Source organism: Lycium barbarum, chromosome 11 (assembly GCF_019175385.1).
Source record: "Lycium barbarum isolate Lr01 chromosome 11, ASM1917538v2, whole genome shotgun sequence".
Classification (NCBI taxonomy): Eukaryota; Viridiplantae; Streptophyta; class Magnoliopsida; order Solanales; family Solanaceae; genus Lycium; species Lycium barbarum.
This window is the reverse complement of record NC_083347.1, coordinates 23,208,973-23,227,574: the sequence shown is the minus strand read 5'-3', so window position 1 is coordinate 23,227,574 and position 18,602 is coordinate 23,208,973. Positions and strand designations below refer to the sequence as shown.

General features: G+C 36.7%; 1 protein-coding gene across 1 annotated transcript; it reads right to left on the bottom strand.

Annotated features, from left to right (window-relative positions):
• Positions 1–2,170: 2,170 nt before the first annotated feature.
• Positions 2,171–17,728, bottom strand: LOC132619342 (lysM domain receptor-like kinase 3). Its single transcript, XM_060334277.1, has 12 exons — positions 16,780–17,728; positions 6,277–6,310; positions 6,156–6,160; positions 5,876–6,025; positions 5,442–5,638; positions 4,774–4,863; positions 3,983–4,076; positions 3,721–3,872; positions 3,554–3,645; positions 3,129–3,267; positions 2,797–2,895; positions 2,171–2,706 (listed from the first exon to the last, which is right to left on the bottom strand). Exons 1-12 carry the CDS (start codon positions 17,408–17,410, stop codon positions 2,542–2,544), a joined length of 1,848 nt encoding a protein of 615 aa, XP_060190260.1. The 5' UTR covers positions 17,411–17,728; the 3' UTR covers positions 2,171–2,541.
• Between the last annotated feature and the right edge of the window lie 874 nt (positions 17,729–18,602).

Below are 18,602 nucleotides of genomic sequence, written 5' to 3'. Positions count from 1 at the left end.
AAGAGTCAGCGGGTTCGCTCGGCTCCTAACACGGGGTCGGGTGCCCATCACACCCTAGTAAGGCCAGGGTGTGACAGGTTTACCACACTGGCAGATTCATCTTGCCCCTCTTGTGTAAGTATCTTTCCAAAATTATTTTCAACCCATTGTTTAGAACTAGAGGTCTGGTGCTCTTTTGTAGTCTGCACAAAATCTGAAATTTTCTCCTGATTACTACCAAAAGAAGCAACTCCCTCCTTGATAGCTTGTTCTTTGACTTCCTCGTCCTTGCTAGGTACTGTGCTACTGCTTTGTGTTGCTACAATCTCTTTTGTTTGCTCATTCACCTTTGGTTGTAAGGTCTTATCAGCTAATTGTTGTGAAAAATTACCATTGTTTTCTACTTGATCCTCCACATTAGCCCTTGCATTTGTATCATCATGTGCCTCTATAGCAAGTTTCTTGTCTATTACCATTACCACTAGATCATTCTCTGATAAAGCTGCAAATTTATTGTTAATTGGCAGAGATTTATCATTCTCAGCCACTCTTTTTGGTATATCATCCCCCTTATTATGTTTGCCCTCAGTATAGATGTTCCCCTGTTATCCTTAATAGGATTCCACTGACCAGGATTGCCTATCATTCGCCCACTAGAAAGCATCCTCGCTGAATTGTGATATCCCCTTTGCCTTCTGTTTTTAAACTCTTCTTTATCACTTTGGTTTGGTTTCCCTTTTTTCATTTCTTCCTTATTGGTTTCCTTCTCTGCATATTTATGTTGTTGTTGCACTGCGTAAGTTCCTTCATGGCCTTTCACTTTCCTTTCATTACTCTGTTCCTGTTTATGTACTACATTGTTGCTTTCTGCTTCTTTCAGTGGTTCCTCTCTTTGGTGTGCAAGTTCATGGTTAAGGATTCTACATTCATACTTATTATGACCCTGCAATTTGCATTCCCTATAGTATTTAGGGAGATGGTCATAGTGGATCTTCACATCTACAGTCCTTGTTACTCCTGTTGATTCATTTTCTATGTCCATCCTGATTGTAGTGGGTAGGTCTGCCAATAAATCCACTAAAACTTTAACCCTAGCACAGCTAGGTCTAGTTTTATTGATAGTTGCCGCATCCAAATGAATTGGTTTACCCACAGCAGATGCAAGAGTGAATAAAGATTCCTTCACAAAGTATGTAGGTAAAAGGTTTGGAAATGAGATCCAAGCCATTGCTTTTGAAGTTTCCTCATCAACTTTGAATTTGGAGTCATATATGAGTGGTCTCATCTGATAGGAATATCCATCTCTATCACTGATGTAGTAGACTGACTTAGATGTCAAATTTATAAAGTCTGCATATAAACTTAACCTGATGAGGACATGTCTATTCCTGAAAAAGCCAACTCTACATTCACCTTTTACTCCACATTGTGCAGGAATAATCTTGCGAAGTTGATCAATATCTGGCCAACCATATGAGAATTTCCCAACTATAGCATACTGAAGATTTTGAATTAAATCCATCCGAGTCACTTCATTCTCCGTCCATTTGACAAATGGGATTCCATTAAGCATTGAGATCTGCTTCTGCTCTATCGGTTAAATAGTTAATTGTGGTTGTTGTACATCATTGTTTAGAACAACAGGCTTTAATAGACTAGCATATTGCACTTTGCTGTCATTGATTAATACTCCCTCCTTTTGTATAGTTGAAAGATCTTGCTGGCCAGCCTCAGCCGAGGACTGACCAACGGCCATGGAGGCCATGCTTGATTAGCTTGATTATATTAGGGTTTGCATGAGAATAGGAGGTGAGAGAAGAGAGCGTTTTTAGCTGATTGTTGGAGACTAATTTAAAGTTGAAATAGAAATTCAGAATTGTTTAGGATTTAGAATTTATTATGTAATTTTTTAAAATAAAAGTCTAAATAAATTTTTGTAGTCAAATTCGTATGGAAATAGGTTTCTAGCTTCTATTCAAATTTACAATTCAATCACAAAGGCTTACTTTATTCTGTAATATAAATTAACGTATTCCTCTGAAATTTTAAGTACCTCTCAAATCTTTCTTTCTTAATGACATTAAAGAACCGCCTTTTTTTTTTTCCATAACTCATCAAAGATGAAATTGCTAAGCTATCAAATATGAAGAGAATTAGATTTCTTGCATAACAGCCATAAGAAACGAACATATGAAGAAGTAATTTTGTATTTTTCAGATGTGTGACTGAATTGATCTACAATGTGGGACAACATAAACACTGCTCGTCACAGCAGCAGACAACAAAGAAAAAAAATGTATTTTGCCATGAGGAAATGTTCCATATCTAACTCACAAACAAGGTTACTTTATCCTAAATGTTACAAATCAAGACATCTTTCTATGCTTTCTTACACTATTCAAGCAAGTACTATACAAGTCACACTGCGCAAGTAGTAAGTGCACTGATCCAATGCTTAAACAACATGGTCTCGGTCTCATTCACAAGCAAGGATCTGGATGAGCTATTAATTGCGCGTGGAAGCGAGATATTAATTGTGCGTGGATGCAAGATCTTGGTTTACTACCTTCCAGACATAAGATTTATCAAACCTTCATTTTTATAGAAAGATCCAACATCCCAATCTTCTGTCGACGAAGAGAGGGTCATCAGTGCAACCACTATTGATCTCATACTTGGTCTTATTAGGGGATTTTCCTGGGTGCAAGCTTTGGCGAGCTGTGCCATCTGTAATTGGTGAAGACATGGACTTTTGTAAGAAGCCGAAAAAAACAACTATTGCAGCTACCAATGCAAGTTTCATTTAAAATCTTATACCTTCCGGACTGAATCAAGGGGATAGTCGTCTCCAAGTCTTGGGTCAACCAGCTTTTGAAGGTCTTCATCAGGATCTGGCTGATTAAGTACTTCTTCAAACTATGACCGTCAGAGGGCAAAATAGGTATCAGTATATTACCAAAAACTAGCATCACAGTGTTACACAATTATGAATTACAGTGAGTTTTAAATTGCCTATCAAATTGGAGACTAATAACAGGAATGAATAGCAAACATATAATCCTTTCAAAGAGGAATGATTCTGCTAAAGTTGATAAAGGGTCCATGCAATCCGTTCCATTGGAAAAAAGAAAAAGGCAAAAGAAATTTACCAAAGCAACAAGACCCTTTGATTCAGTAACAGAACCATTTGGTTTGACTATCGCTTCCTTGGCTGAAATTAGTTCATATAGGACAACGCCAAAAGCGTAGACATCAACTTTAGGAGAGACATCACCATACTGAGCATACCTGTCGAAAAGCAATGTGCAAATCTGTCACATGAGGCCCTCAAAAAAATGCTTTAATTAGAAAACAACAATTTAAGCTTTGAGCAAGATGTTGAGAGAACCTTGGTTTGAAATAATAATTATCCTTTTCCTGACTGACCATGCACTGATCACCAGTCATTTAAAAAGAAAGGTACAATAATAATAATAATAATAATAATAGATTATCTTCTTCAAAGAAAGAAATATGGTAAGGAATAGCACCAGTCCTACTTTTAAGGCTTCCATTCAAAATGGGAAACACTTACTCCGGAGGCATGTATCCAAATGTACCCACAAGTCGTGTTTGCAAAGATGAGCTTCCAACTTCAGTCAGTTTCGTTAAACCAAAATCTGCAACCTAAATCAGACGATTAACACGATTACAAAAAAGCCTCCCTCAGTAGACAAACACAAAAAAAGTTCCTTGACAAACCTTTGCATGGAAGTTTTTGTCTATCAGAATATTTGCTGTTTTAATATCACGATGGATGTAAACTGGTACGGTATGTTCATGTATGTACTCAAGACCTCTAGCTGAATCTAGAGCAATTTGAACCCTCTTAGACCATGGCAATGGGTCCCTTCCTGGAGATAAATATACCAGATTGAGTATAAGTTCTTTAAGGAACTTAACTATTACTGAAAGAGTGGTTAATTATGACATGTGAATTGTGATTAGTTAACATCAAAGATACCTGTACCACGTAGATGTTGGCCTATGTGACCATTCTCAACATATTCATATACAAGAAATAGGGAGCCTTCAACACAATAGCCTATCAACCGCACCTGCATTCAATATCAATGAAACAATAGGTCAAGCGCATAGAAGAGAAGCATCACACCATGTTTTGAGTTTCAACAACCCTCCCATTTAATAATGTTGAAGACCCCCATCCAAACTAGAAACCCCAATAACAAGTGTAACAAATCCCCTGGAATCTCTTAGTTGAAGCAACCAAGAAAGTAGATTTTGATCCTGTCACAGTGGTCACATATCCTTCCTGAAGTGTGTCATACCCCGCACCAAAACAGAACACCCACTCATCACATGATAACTTTATAATATAATTAAAAATCTGTATCTATGATGTTAATTCCTCAAGCACCCATTGTTCTTTTAGCTTTAGTGCAGTTTGCAGCCTTTTAGGCCTTAATTCTCTTCTGTAATCTGAGCACTCTAGTCTGTAGGTGCATTTCAAGCAACTTATTCAGTTGTAAATGGATGGCAAATTGTAACAACTAGGGTACACTAAGTACAGGTTACAAGGATCATAACAAACATTGAAGTACAGGCTGAGATGTCATTTATTTTGAATTAGTTCATTGAATTGATATTGCTTTAGTATTGAACAACCCCCCCGCCCCCTCCTCTCTCTCTCTCTATAAGTTAAAAAAAAAAAGTCTCAAGAGCAATCCTCAAATGAGAAAATGGGAAGAGTATCAAAATAGACATGCCTCCAGTGGCAGGGAAGTTAGTTTTTACCAGGTTCAGGTGATGAACATTTGTCAAAACCTTCAATTCAGCTAGAAACTCCCTGGTAGCTTCCATGTCCATTTTCTTGATAGCAGCTTTCTGAAATAGTTTACAGCACAATACGTATTGGGAACAAAGATACTTGAATAATTCTTTAAGTTGGTTATGGTTAAAACTTTACAAATAAGAATGATTACAGAAAAATCACAGGATATCCCACCCACTGGAGAAGTGAAATCTTCAGTGTTGGTTAGGATTAACATACATGCAAAGTATGCACGAAATGATGTATGCCAATGCATCACTGGGACATGACCACATGACTAAGCTATTAGTTTATTTGTTGAATGTTCTTCTGCATTTGCCTTCCCTGCTCTTTGTTATAACTAATTCCTCCTCTCTCTGGATTACTGTTTACCCACTTACTTCATTAGATCAGAACCAAAAAAAAAAAAAAAAAATCACTTGATTCATAATATAATAGGTTATACCGAGAAGTAAAATAGAGAAATGATGTATGCCAATGCATCTGTATTTGCCTTCCCTGCTCTTTGCTACAACTAATTCCTCCTTTCTCTGGATTACTGTTTACCCACTTACTTCATTAGATCAGAACTAAAAAAAATCACTTCTTTCATAATATAATAGGTTATACGTAAAATTTAACAATAGCTCACCTCGCCTCTGAGCTCAGCATAGTAAACTGCACCAAAACCACCTTGTCCAATTTTGTTAGCAATGCTGAAGTCATTAGTTGCAGTAGCAAGCTCTTCATAAGTGAACTCAACAGATTTATCCACAGTTATGCCTGAAAGCCCGCCATCACCCTTGCGACCAGAATCTGCAGCTTTAATTGATGTGCTTCCTTCTGGGCCTAATCCAGACAAAAGGTTAACATATAAGTTGACTTATAAACGTTGCTTTCTACCATTCCAATATTTGTTAAAGGTTGGCAGCATAAGTAAAGGAAATATTCAATTCCAACAAAGAAATCAACTACTTTAAATTGCTTTTTCAGCCTTAAAGTGATCTAAGTATAAGCACCTTAAGAAATAATGTACGTCAAATAAATGAAAGTCATAAGAACGGGAAAATAGGGATTGACACCTACCATGACCAGACTCACGGAGGTGGTCTTCGGATGAAAGCAGCCCCTTTTTCGCTTTCTTCCTATAACATCCTACATAAATCAAAGCAGCCAACAGCAAGACTGCTCCTATTGTTCCTATAGATATCCCAGCTATTGCTCCACCAGACATACCTAATTATTTAGAAGTATAGAACGATAAGTACGAGTAGGTAGGTTAAAGGACTTCCTTTATTATCATGAATGGTCTGAAAAACGGATAACAAATAAGCCAACACTGAAGACGAGGAAAGATCCAAACCACCTGTGCTGCAAATTAGAGGGCAGAAACAATACAAATGACAAACGTCAGCAATGTGCTAGCGATTGGAAGATTAATAGAGAACAAGATGATCAGATTTTAACATCAAATATTAATGAGCTACCTTGTTGGCAGTGGCGGAAAGCTCCCATTTTTATCTGCAAAATGAAAGAAATGATGATTCAAACATTGTTTATACATAAACATTAAGAAATATGAAAAAGAAAAAAACAAAGCAGGCACAAGCACTAAAACAGCCCAAGTATTTGTACTAAAGGTGTTACCTCTCTCCAGTTTTAGTTGGCCAACTTAGACTATGCAGATATTGAAAACAAAAACATCAAAAGCATCATTATACTGAAGCTGGTCAGCTATACAAAATATAAATTCATTAATTAGTAAAACGTGTGAAGACGAAGTAAGATCAAAAGATGTCAAAGCTAAAATCAATTTGAAGTTTATCAGTTTCTTTAACTTTGACCTTCTGGTACCGAGAAACTTATCATCGTATGAAACAGGTCAAGGAATTGGAATGGATTAAAGAGGGAAGATTGATCAAGTAAGCTACGCCCTATGGTGTAGAGACTAGAGAGTATCAAAATCAGAAGCAGTCTCTTTTAGGAGATTCCTTAACAATCAAGCTATGACTTCTTCCGGGCACAAACAAATTTACAGAGTTACCGCAAACAGTTCAGTGGATTCTACCACATCGGTTGTGGATGGGTTACCTAGTCTTCTTATATGGACCTGGGCAATCCTCCCTTCACGAGCAAGCTTTTGGGGTTGAGTTAGGCCCAAGATCCATTCTTTACATGGTATTAGAGCCAGGCCCATCCCACTTCATTATTTCAATAATTTTGGGCCCCCATCTCATATTGTCCACACTCCAGCTCCTTTGAGGGGGGGGGGGGGGGGGGGGGGGGGGGTGATTCTCCCACTTCGGTTGTGGATGGGTTACTTCGTCTCCTTATATGGACTTGCACAATCCTCCCCACATCGTCTCCTTATATGGACTTGCGCAATCCTCCCCTCATGAGCTAACTCTTCGAGATTAAGTTAGGCCCAAGATCCATTCTTTACACTATCATTTCAAAAATAGATTGAAAGAGGGGCCATGCGGGCCCACACTAACATAACGGGAAACAAAGAGGTACATGAGCGTATCAGAATCTTAGCAGAAATGCATTTGTACGAGACACAGACTTGAGTCAGGTTACAAAACTCATTGTCTTTAGAACACAACAATATCGCATTTGTTGTATTTCATTTTGAAATTGCTCTAGGAAAGGCTATTTAGTCCTGCTCCACCCAGGTACCCAAATAAGAATCAAGAAGAAATAGACTCACGCAAACCCTTTTAGCTTTCATTCTGTAGCCATTATGGACAGTAAAGATCCTCAAAAGCAAAACTCTGCTCTTAAAGTGTTTCTTTTTGTTAAGCACCTTCTGTTTGATCTTCAGACAACCAAAGCAGTTCTGAAAAATACTTGAAAGGCTTTGTTTGTGTTTCCAAAAGGATATACCTCTAGATATTTTACTATCAATGACAAAAATTAAAGATCATTTTTTTTTATAAGATTATTCTACATTTATTTCATCTAATTCTCTTCGAGGGTAAATGAAACTCTTAATCATCGACATTTGCATTCCATGTTATATATATCTGCAGTGTGAAGAAATGATCCTGGGATGCAGATTGAAGAGCTCAAAGAAGCCAAGCAACAGTCACTCAGTTGTGTTTCTGCTATTTGTGAATACTGGCCTGTTGTTGCCATTATGGGGCCCAGTGATAAACTCAGCTGGTATAGCTAGAATTTTGCAAATCAAAAGCATTTTCTAAATTATAGGAGTTTTACACAAGATCATTATGCTTGAAAACCCGTCAAATTTTTCACATACGAGCAGTGCAGCACTATTAGAGTTGGTCGTGAACTTTGAACCTCTTCAGTCTATGGATGTAGGAACAACTTTAGAACAAAGATAGATGACAATGCTGAAGTTCAATTGGTCACTAATATACCGTGCATCATGCCAAAAAGAAAGGAATGAAAAGGGTTCAACAACAACAATTACACCTCAGTCCCAAAACAAGTTGAGGTCGGCTACATGAATCCTCATTTCTTCATTTAATTAAGCTCATATCATATCATCCTCATACTAGTTAAAATAAAAATGAAAAATGAGTTAAAAAAATTAAGAATAACAATAATAATATTGACCTGCAAAAATAGAGGTAAGGTCTGTGTACACTCTACCCTCCGCAGACCCCACTATGTGGGATTACACTGGGTATGTTGTTGTTGTTGTTGTTGTTGTTTTAATAATAATAATAATAGAATTTCCCTAACAAGTCTAAAACCTATCTCAACTAGTAGTTATCCTACTCCCTCCGGATCAAAAGAGTGTCCACTTAGCCTCTTTTTTTTCTAGGGCAAAAAGAGTGTCCACTTATCAAATCAAGAAAGAATTAACCTTATTTTTCCATATTTGCCTCTATTAAGTATTATGTGATCAAATCCCAATACCCATTAAATTAGGGACAGTTTAGTCAAATTACCTATTTATTTTAAGAGTTAGTATTTTCTTAAGGGAAGTGCGGCTAACTGGACACTCTTTTTGATCCGAAGGGAGTATATGGATCATTTTCTTCTATTGTGCCTTATCTTAGCCAACTCTGCATTGATACCAAGCATGTGTAGGACCTTCGAGACAACTTCCTCCAATAAGCTTTTAGGTCTACCCCGTTCCCTTTTAACACCCTCACTTACCATAGCCTCACAACTATGGACCAGTGCATCTGTAGGTCGACGCAGAACATGCCTAACCCATCTCAAGTGATCTTCTCACATCTATCCTCACTGTGTGCTACTTGTACCTTCTGGTAGTGAATGTGATTATTTCTAGTCTTATCTAATCTGGTACGATCGCACATCCATCTTATCATTCGCATCTCTGCCACACTCATCGTGTGGATATGCAGGACTTTAGCAGGCCAACATTCACTACCATATAACATAGCCAGTCTTATAGTTGTTCTACGGAACTTACCTTTCACTTTGGTAGGCATTTTTTTTTTCTTGAAACGACGACCCTCGATTCTAAATTGTTTGCATTTGGGCACTGCAATCCCATCTAGTCTCATGACTCACCTCACTTTCTCTCTTCTCAGACTAAACCTGCAATGCATGAATTCAGTCTTACTTCTGCTTATCCTAAAACCTTTTCTCTCTAAAGTGCTTCTCCATAGTTCAAGCATTTGGTTTACACTCTCGCTAGTTTCGTCAGTTAACACAATATTATCGGCAAATAGCATATATCATGGGACCTCATCTTGTATTATGTAGGTTAGCTCGTCCATAACTAGTGTAAACAAGTAAGGGCTCAATGTCAAGCTCTAGTGCAAACCCACTGTTACAGGAAACACATCTAAAAAAATAAAAAATAAAAAATCTCCATAGTTCAAGCATTTGGTTTACACTCTCGCTAGTTTCGTCAGTTAGCACAATATCATCGGCAAATAGCATATATCATGGGACCTCATCTTGTATTATGTAGGTTAGCTCGTCCATAACTAGTGTAAACAAGTAAGGGCTCAATGTCAAGCTCTAGTGCAAACCCACTGTTACAGAAACACATCTATATCCCCTATTATTGTTTTCACGCTAGTGGCAGATTCTTTATGCATGTCCTTTATAACATTTACCTATTTAATATGGTACTCTTATCATGTATTTTCTCTAGACCAATAAACACCATGTGTAGATTTCCATCAATCTTCTTAGCAAGGCAAGAGCCTCTGTGGTAGATCTACAGTCTACTAGGCATAAATCCAAACTGTTTCTCTTTCACTATTGTTGTGTTGCTAAGTCTACGCTCTATCACTCTTTCCCAGAATTTCATCGTATGACTCATCAGTTCAATGTCACGATAGTTTGCACAACTTTGAATATCTCCTTTGTTCTTATAAATCGGAATCAGGATATGCCTTCTTCAATCATTGGGCATCCTACTACTTTTTAGTATAGTATTGAATAGCCTGCTGAGCTATTCTACTCTAACATATGCGATTCACTTCCAAACCTCTATAGGGATACTATCAGGACCACAAGATTTATGAATCCCCACATTTTTCATGGCATCCTTTACCTCAGTCGGCCTAATTCTAGGAGTGTAGCTAAAGTTTTCATCATTCAGAGATGTGTGGAGATTATAAAAGGGTATTCTCTTAGTTCGAGATGAACAATTGATCAAAGTAGTCTCTCCACCTCTCCTTAATCTAATTATCTCATCTCAACACTTGTTGAGAATCATCCTTAATATACTTTACTTGGTTTAAATCCTTACCCTTTTTCTCTCTTAGTCGTGCTAGTTTAAACATTTCTTTCTATCCTTCTCGTGTCCCTGCCTTTTGATACAAGTCATCTAAATCTTACCCCAAACTTTACTAATAGCCTTCTTATGTCTTTTGTATTCTTCAAAAGCTCTTTTGTCCTCTCCTTTGGGAACTTCCTATAACACTCTTTTAGCATTAATAACTTTTTGTACCTCCTCATTCCACCATCAAGATTCATGTGGTCAAGTACCTGCACCTTTGACACACCTAACACTTTAGTTGCTTCTTTTTTAATGCAACCTGACATTTCCTTCCATAGGATGTTTGCATCTACATCCAAGTCCCAAGCTCCATTCTCCCCAAGTTTTTCTTGAAATGCTAACTCCTTAACACCCCTTAATGTCCACCACCTAATTTATAGTTGTTTGATAGTCGTCACCTCTCTTTCTCTACTCCTAAACTTTATATCTAAGACTATTAACCTTTGTTGGGAGGTCATCACTTCTCCTGGAATAACCTTAATGTCCTTGCATGTACTTTTATCTCATCTTCTTGTAATTATAAAGTCTATTTGACTATAATTATTCCCACTCTTATAAGTAATTAGGTGAAAATCCCTCTTCTTAAAAATGCGTTAGTTACAACTAAATCATAAATTAAAGTGAATTCTGATATAACCTTCCTTTCGTCATTCCTAGTACCATAACCATAACCCCATGTACTTGTTCAAAGTCGTCGCTATCTTTACTTACATGGCCATTTAGATCTCCCCCTATAAAGATTTGTTGATCTCCTGGAATTTCTTGAACCAAGTTATCCCTATCCTCCCAAAATTTAGCTTTAGCTCCTGCATCTAATCCTATTTGCAGAGCATAAGCACTGATGACATTGATTGTCTCCTTCCCCCAAAGAAGCCATCCTGCAATAATCCTATCCCCAGCTCGTATTACCTCAACAACCTTATCTTTACGTCCCGGTTCTACAATAATTTCCACTCCATTCCTATTTTTAAGTCCCAATTCTACAATAATTCCCACTCCATTCCTATTTTTACCTATCTCAAATACCATAATTTATAACTTGTGTTACCTATCTCTCTAGCCTTTTGTCCTGTCCATTCAGTTTCCCGAAGGCATGCAATACCAACTCCCCTCCTTTTTAGAGTATCCACTAATTCTATCAACTTCCCTATTAATGTTCCTATGTTCCAGCTACCTATCTAAATCCGACTTTCTTGCACTAGCATTTCTTCCCTCGTCCGTCCATGATCCGAGAACCCTTTCTTATTTTGCACCACATCCGGGCACCGTCTGGTGGCACTTGCTTCTTTGCCCATACTCATCCATAATGTGGAAACCCTTTCACGTTTTGCACCACATCCATGCGTTGATGTAGCGGAACTAACTTCTTTATATTACATCCATCCATGATGCGGGAACTCACACCCAGGCGGCGATGTGGTGGAATTCCTTGCTCATTTTTCATCACATTCGGGTGTCGGCGTAACGCGTGATTAGGAGTCATCATGAATTGGTAAAGTTTACGTTGGCAAGCAACCTACCACAACCCTCCTCCTTTTGTTCAAGCTTGGGATCGACAATATAAGCAAGCTCACACTGTTCTTTTAATGCTATATCCTTGCTTCCACCAATTTCAGTTGCGCATTAGACGCATCAAAACCCATCCTTGAGGTGCAATCCTCATTGACTCCATCCATTGTACAACAAACTCCAGTTTATAGTAAACAATAAACTTTAAGCGAATGTCACCCTTAATTAAGACATTTTGCTTCCTAAATTAGTTCCTAATTCCTTCCTTGAAAGAGCATTTTCCCCATTTCGCCACGAAACTAAAACATGAACAAACAAAAAGCACTAGGACTTTCACCTTAAAGTTCTAAATCAGAGGCATAAAACTTGGTAACAGAAAAAAACAAACATATAAAGACCAACCTCTTCCCGGTATATAGATGATTCCTGACCCAATATCTAATTTGGAATCCGCCCCTGGATTATACCTTCGGATTATATCTTCACTCACATTGGCCGCTGAAGCCACCGACGTCATGTTATCCTCCGCCCGCACAGGGTATGTAACAAACAGCCCATAATCTTTAGAAACACCACTAGCCCCACAGGAGCAATTCACTGTCACGTTTAAGGTCGCAGTATCCGGGATACCATTCTCCGGATACTTATTAAACCTCTTCAACATATCCACAGTCGTCAAATCTGAGTAATTCGACGTGATTCGTTCATAAAAATCACCAGGTTTAACCTTGTATGGAAAAGAATGGGCCAATACCTCCCCATCCAAGCAATCACAACGAAAGGGTATGTTAATTCTTGTCCCAGCTATGACACTATCCTGATTACGGATATTGTCCTTGTTGTAAGCTACAATTTCAGGTATACTTGTGGAGAACATTTGTGAGATTAAAGTGAGATTTGAACCTCTCCAAACATAGAATGAAGCTAAAGCTAAATCACACCCTTTCTTGCATTTGGACTCAACTGGTAATGGAACTGAAGATAAGTAAACTAGTATAAAGAAAACCCCTAAGCTTAAAACACTTCTTGGTCTTGATTCAAACATGTTTTATGAAGAAACTATGAAAATTTGACAAAGGGTATGTGGGAAATTGAGTCAAGAAGGTATTTTGGGAAATTTACTTAACACACTTCTTGTTCTTGAAGAAACTATGCTTAAGGATGAAAAAAACTATGAAAATTTGAGAAATGGGTATGTGGGAAATTGATTCAAGAATGTATTTTGGAAGTTTTTAGTTGGGTTTTGGAGGAAGGAGTTGACTGGGTTATGATAAAGTTAGGATTGAAAATTAGTAAAATAATGAAGGAATGATTGAATTGGTTTGTTGTTAACACAACAGTAGTACCTTATTTTCAATTATATGATATCATCAATATATGGGGACAAAACAATGAAAGAATTGTGTCGTCAGCGCACCTGTCAGGGAGTTTAATGAAAGCCGTGTTCTTACGGTCATCTATGGCGGCATTATGTTAGTAGTATTTGTAATTTAATTGAAGCCTTTTATGCTTCCTGTTTGACTAAAGTCAAATTCAACTACAGTAGTTTATTTACTATTCCCTCGATCCCATTTCTTATACCGTGTTTGACTGGATATGAAATTTAAAAATAAATGAACACTTTTGAAATTTATAGTCTAAAACAAATCATAGAAATCTGTATGGTTAAAAATCATTTATTAAGGATAAGAAGGTAAATTTAAATTTTTTTGAATTGTTACTATGTACATAAATGTGTGCTCCCCCCCCCTCCCTTTTTTTTTTGGGGCTGACTATAAAGCAAAGATTGTCTTATAAATTGGGATGGAAGGAGTATAGTTTTTGGTATTTTCTGATACTTCATTTGAGCAAATATCTTTTTTTCAATTAAGTAATTTGTTTGAGTGAATTATCTTTTCTTAGACAAAAGATCATACTAGAGTAGATGTCAGATTGCAATGCTTGCTATTACTAATTTCATAGTCCATTCTAGTCTTTAGCAATTCAAGGTATCAGGAACAAAGCATATCTATTGCTCGAATTAACACGGATAATTATGTATTTGGCTCCTTCTACATCCATTTTTTTTTTCATAAATTTGCACAGAAAACTAGAATTAACCAGTTCTATTTCTCATTAAGTGAGGAATTAGGAATGTGACCCAACATAGAATGTCAAGTTAACGCCGTAAAAATCATCGGTTTGAATTTAGTTATATTATACTCAATATGATTTTTCTAGTCAAATTTGTTCCACCACCATCATTCAATGCGACCGTGAAATTGATATAACTTTACTAGGCAATTAGGGTCTTTCTGCTAAAAGAATGAATAGTAATCAACTAATCACAGATATCTTACCAATCTAAATGAATTTTTTCTTTTAAACAACGTAGTGATTAGAGTGGATCCATCACGGACATTTTATAATATGTCATAGACTCATAGTTAACTACTAGCATGAGAAAGTAGTATCATCTGGCTTCGAAAGAACCAAAGAAATAATGACAAAAAATAAACAAGAAAAAGGGTATAAATAGCTTACTCAAAAATCTACTTCAGACAAGTGAGGGATGGCTCAGTGGTTAAGCACCTCCACCCACGACCGGTAGGTTCTGGGTTCGAGTCACACTGGAGGGGAAGTGTGGAAACACTATAAATCCTCCTAAATGGGTGGGGAAAAAAAAAAAAAAAAAAATCTACTTCAGAGCATCACTTTTATTAATCCCTTTTCTACCCCTGACATGTGACTGGTGGCATGAGAAGTCTGCCAGCTGACAGTATCAAATCTTGTTCTTTATGTTTGCCTTGAATTCTCAGTTGGATAATAATTCTGGCAACTTATGAAAGAACTCTTTTTAAACAATCAAATATACATCCCATCACTCTGATAAATTTACCTATATACATGTCATGAAGGCGGAATATATCGATAACCCCTTAAATTTGTCAGTAAATTTATTTAGATACTCAAATTACGTATAATTTATTTTGACTGAGTACCTGAACACATGATAAAGTATTTATATTAGACACTTCTGGCTCAGATTTTTGAAAAGATTTTGTGCGTATTCTCTGGAGCCTATTACGCATATAAGTTAACCACTTAAAATATGTCATTTCCCTTGATCATACGCATTAGCCTCAACTAGCTGTAAAACCTTATATCCATTGGATTTGTTCTCTCGCAAGCCAACTATGTCAATGGAAATCCTAAGTGACGATTGCAGAAGTGTCAGAAACACAAATGAGTGCATCTGAGGTGCTCAAATGTGATGATGGAGCCAAGCTGACAGAAACAACTTACTTTCGTCGAGTACTAGGCAAACTGCAAAATCTCTCCTTCACCAGGCCGAACATATCCTACGCTGTCAACAAACTCTCTCAGTTTACGCAAGCTCCATCTGAGCTTCAGCGGAAAACTGACAAAAGAGTTCTCAGTACCTCTAGTACAAGTCAATTTGGCATCTGTATGTCCCCCGATGTTGATTTCAATCTCCAAATGTATTTTGGTGCTGACTGGGTTGGTGATCTCATCGATCTCTACCTCTAGGTATATATTGTTTCTTCGCGAAAACACCATTAGTTTGTCCTCTAAAAAATAGAAGATTCTAGCTCACTTTCAACAAATGTTGAATATAGAGTCGTGGCCAATGCTCTTGCTAAGATGCTCTGGATGAACAATCTACTACTTGGATTGCGTCTTCCAACAAGGAAAATTCTAACCAGTTAATGTGACAACATTGGTGTCACCTACTTGAGCAAGAATCCCGTCTTTCACAGTCGTATGAAACATGTTGAGGTGGACTTCCATTTTGTGTGCAAGCATGTTGAGCAGAATAAAGTTCGTGTTTTTTATGTCCATGTTATCAATCAATTAACTAGCTGATACTCTCATAAAAGCATTGGCCAAACCTGCGTTCGACCTCAATTTGTTCGAGTTAGGCTTAGTGACATACGCCTAACTTGAGGGCGGCGTATTGGAGCACCATCTTTAGATGTCGTTTAATGATATTGTCTTTAGATATCGTTTATGTTTACCCTTATGTTATTTGTGTTCATCTCTTGTTTCTATCTTTTGGCATAGATTATTATCTAGATATACTTTAGGATCTTCTTATGAATAACGTGTATTTAAACTCATTGAGGCTTTCAATAATAGATACTCCCTCTATTTCAATTTATGTGATACACTTTCCTCTTTGGTCTGTAAAAAAAAATGATAGATTTTCTTATTTGGAAACAATTTAACTTTATACTTTATCTTTTACACTTAACGAGATAATCTATAACCACACAAATATCTTTGATTTGTTTTAGAACACAAGATTCAAAGTCTTCCTTTTTTTTCTTAAACTCTGTGCCCAGTTAAATTATATCACATAAATTGGGATGGAGGGAGTAGTACAATTTTTCCATCACTTATTCTAAGTGTTTAGACCCATCAAAACCCATCCTCGTTGATTCTATCCATTCAGACTACAATCTCCAGTTTATAGTAAAGAATAAACTCTAACCAATGTCACCCTTAAACAAAACATTTTGCTTCCTAAAATGGTTCCTGCTTCCTGAAAAGGTTCCTGCTTCCTTCCTTCAATGAGCATTTTGCCGCTTTTGCCACCTAACTAAAACATGAACAAAAACTACTACTCCTAGGACTTAACCTTAAAGTTCTAAAGCAGAGGCATAAAACTTTGTACTAAAACAGGAAATAAAACAAACACATAATTCATAAAGACCGTCATTTGAAAAATATCAACACTGACCTTTTCCCGGTATAAAGATGATCCCTTTCCCTGAACTGAAATTTGCCTCTGGATTATACCTTCTGATTATATTAGCACTCACGTTAGCCGTTGACGCCACGTACGTCAGGTTCTCCCCAGCCCTCAAAGGGTATGTAACAAACAGGCCATAATCTTTGGAAACATCACTATTCCCACAGAAGCAATTCACTACCACGTTTAAGTTAACATTTTGAGGGATAGTATTCTCAGGATAGCTATTAAACCTCTTCAACAAATCCACAGTCGTAACACTGGAGTAGTTCCTCGCGATCAGATCATAAGTATCGCGGGGTTTAACCTTGTACGGAAAAGAATGTCCCAATACCTCCCCATCCAAGCAATCACAACGAAAGGGTATGTTAATTCTTGTCCCAGCTATGACACTATCCTGATTAGGGATATTGTTCCTGTTGTTGTAAGCTATAAGTTCAGGTCTACTGGTGGAGAACATCTGTGAGATTAAAGTGAGATCTGAACCCCTCCATACAAAGAATGAACCTAAAGCTAAATCACAACCTTTCTTGCATTGGGACTCAACTGGTAATGGAACTGAGGATAAGTAAACCAGGACTAGGAAGCTTAACACAATTCTTGGTCTGGATTCAAACATGTTTCAAAAACCATGAAGATTTCTGAAATGGGTTTGTGAAACTTTTAGCTGGGTCTTTGGAGGAAGGCGTTGACTGGGTTTTGATGAAGTTTGATCGAAAAATTACTAAAATAATGAATGATTGAATTGGTTTGTTGTTAACATTCCAGATTGTATTAAAGTATCATTATTTTCGATTTGGATGGCATTTAATATGGGAAAAAACAATGAAAAAGAATTGTGTCGTCAGCGCAGCTGTCAGGGAGTTAAAGAAAGCCGTGTTTTTCCGGCTGCTGAATATGTCTTCTTCCCTATGCCCACTTGTTTTCTTTTCTTTCTTTCTTTTTTTTTTTTTTTTGTTTACAATTCTAATTCCTATAGCAGCCGTCAATAGCTTTTAATGTGGGCAATTGTCAACCAGTAGATAGATAGAAATTTTTATTTAAGCCATTGGTGATTCCAGATTGATCAAAGTCAAATTCTATTACTATTACTTTCTCTATCTCAAAATACTTGTCATGTTTCATTTTTTAGAGTTAAACTATATTAATTTTGACCAACATTTTTAAGATATATTTTTTCTTCAATTATATTGATATTAGAAAAAATTGCAACTTATTATAGTACTTTTCATATAGTTTTTGAATATACTAATTGTAATTTTAAAATATTAAATTAAACTAATTCAATTTAGCTTCGAAAATTAATTAACTTACCTCTCAAGAAACTAAACATGAACTGAAGGAGTACTAGCTGTAGTTTTCGTTATCTTCATATATCTCATTTGAGCAAAAATGATTTTTTTGGTTTAAGTAATTTGATTTTTGATTTTTTTAATACAAAAAGGTGAATCACAATCTTTATTAACTTTATAGTCCATTCTAGTTTTTAGCAAGTTAAAGGCATTCGGAATAGAGCATGTCTATGCTTGAATTTACACTAATGCTAATGTTTTGATCTCTGCGTGCTTCGATTTTTTTTTCCACATGAATTTGCACAAGGAAACTAAAATTAGCCAGTTCTATTACTCATTGGGCAGGCAAGGAATATAATCCAGCGTACAGTGTCATCGTGACGTGGTGAAAGTCATCCGTTCGATTTTAATCATCATTAAACCTAATGTGAATTTTCTAGTTCGATTTGCTCCCCTGGCAATAAAAGGCTTGTGAAATTAAGATAACTTTACTGATAATTAAGATTATTTTTCCAAGAA

Coding starts and splice junctions, on each gene's coding strand:
- LOC132619342 (XM_060334277.1), bottom strand. CDS start 17,410: ATGTTTGAATCCAGACCAAGAATTGTGTTAAGCTTCCTAGTCCTGGTT. Junction 6,311..16,779: donor CATCTTTATACCGGGAAAAG/GTCAGTGTTGAT, acceptor TTCATTTTGCAG/ATAAAAATGGGAGCTTTCCG. Junction 3,646..3,720: donor ACAAAAACTTCCATGCAAAG/GTTTGTCAAGGA, acceptor CGTCTGATTTAG/GTTGCAGATTTTGGTTTAAC.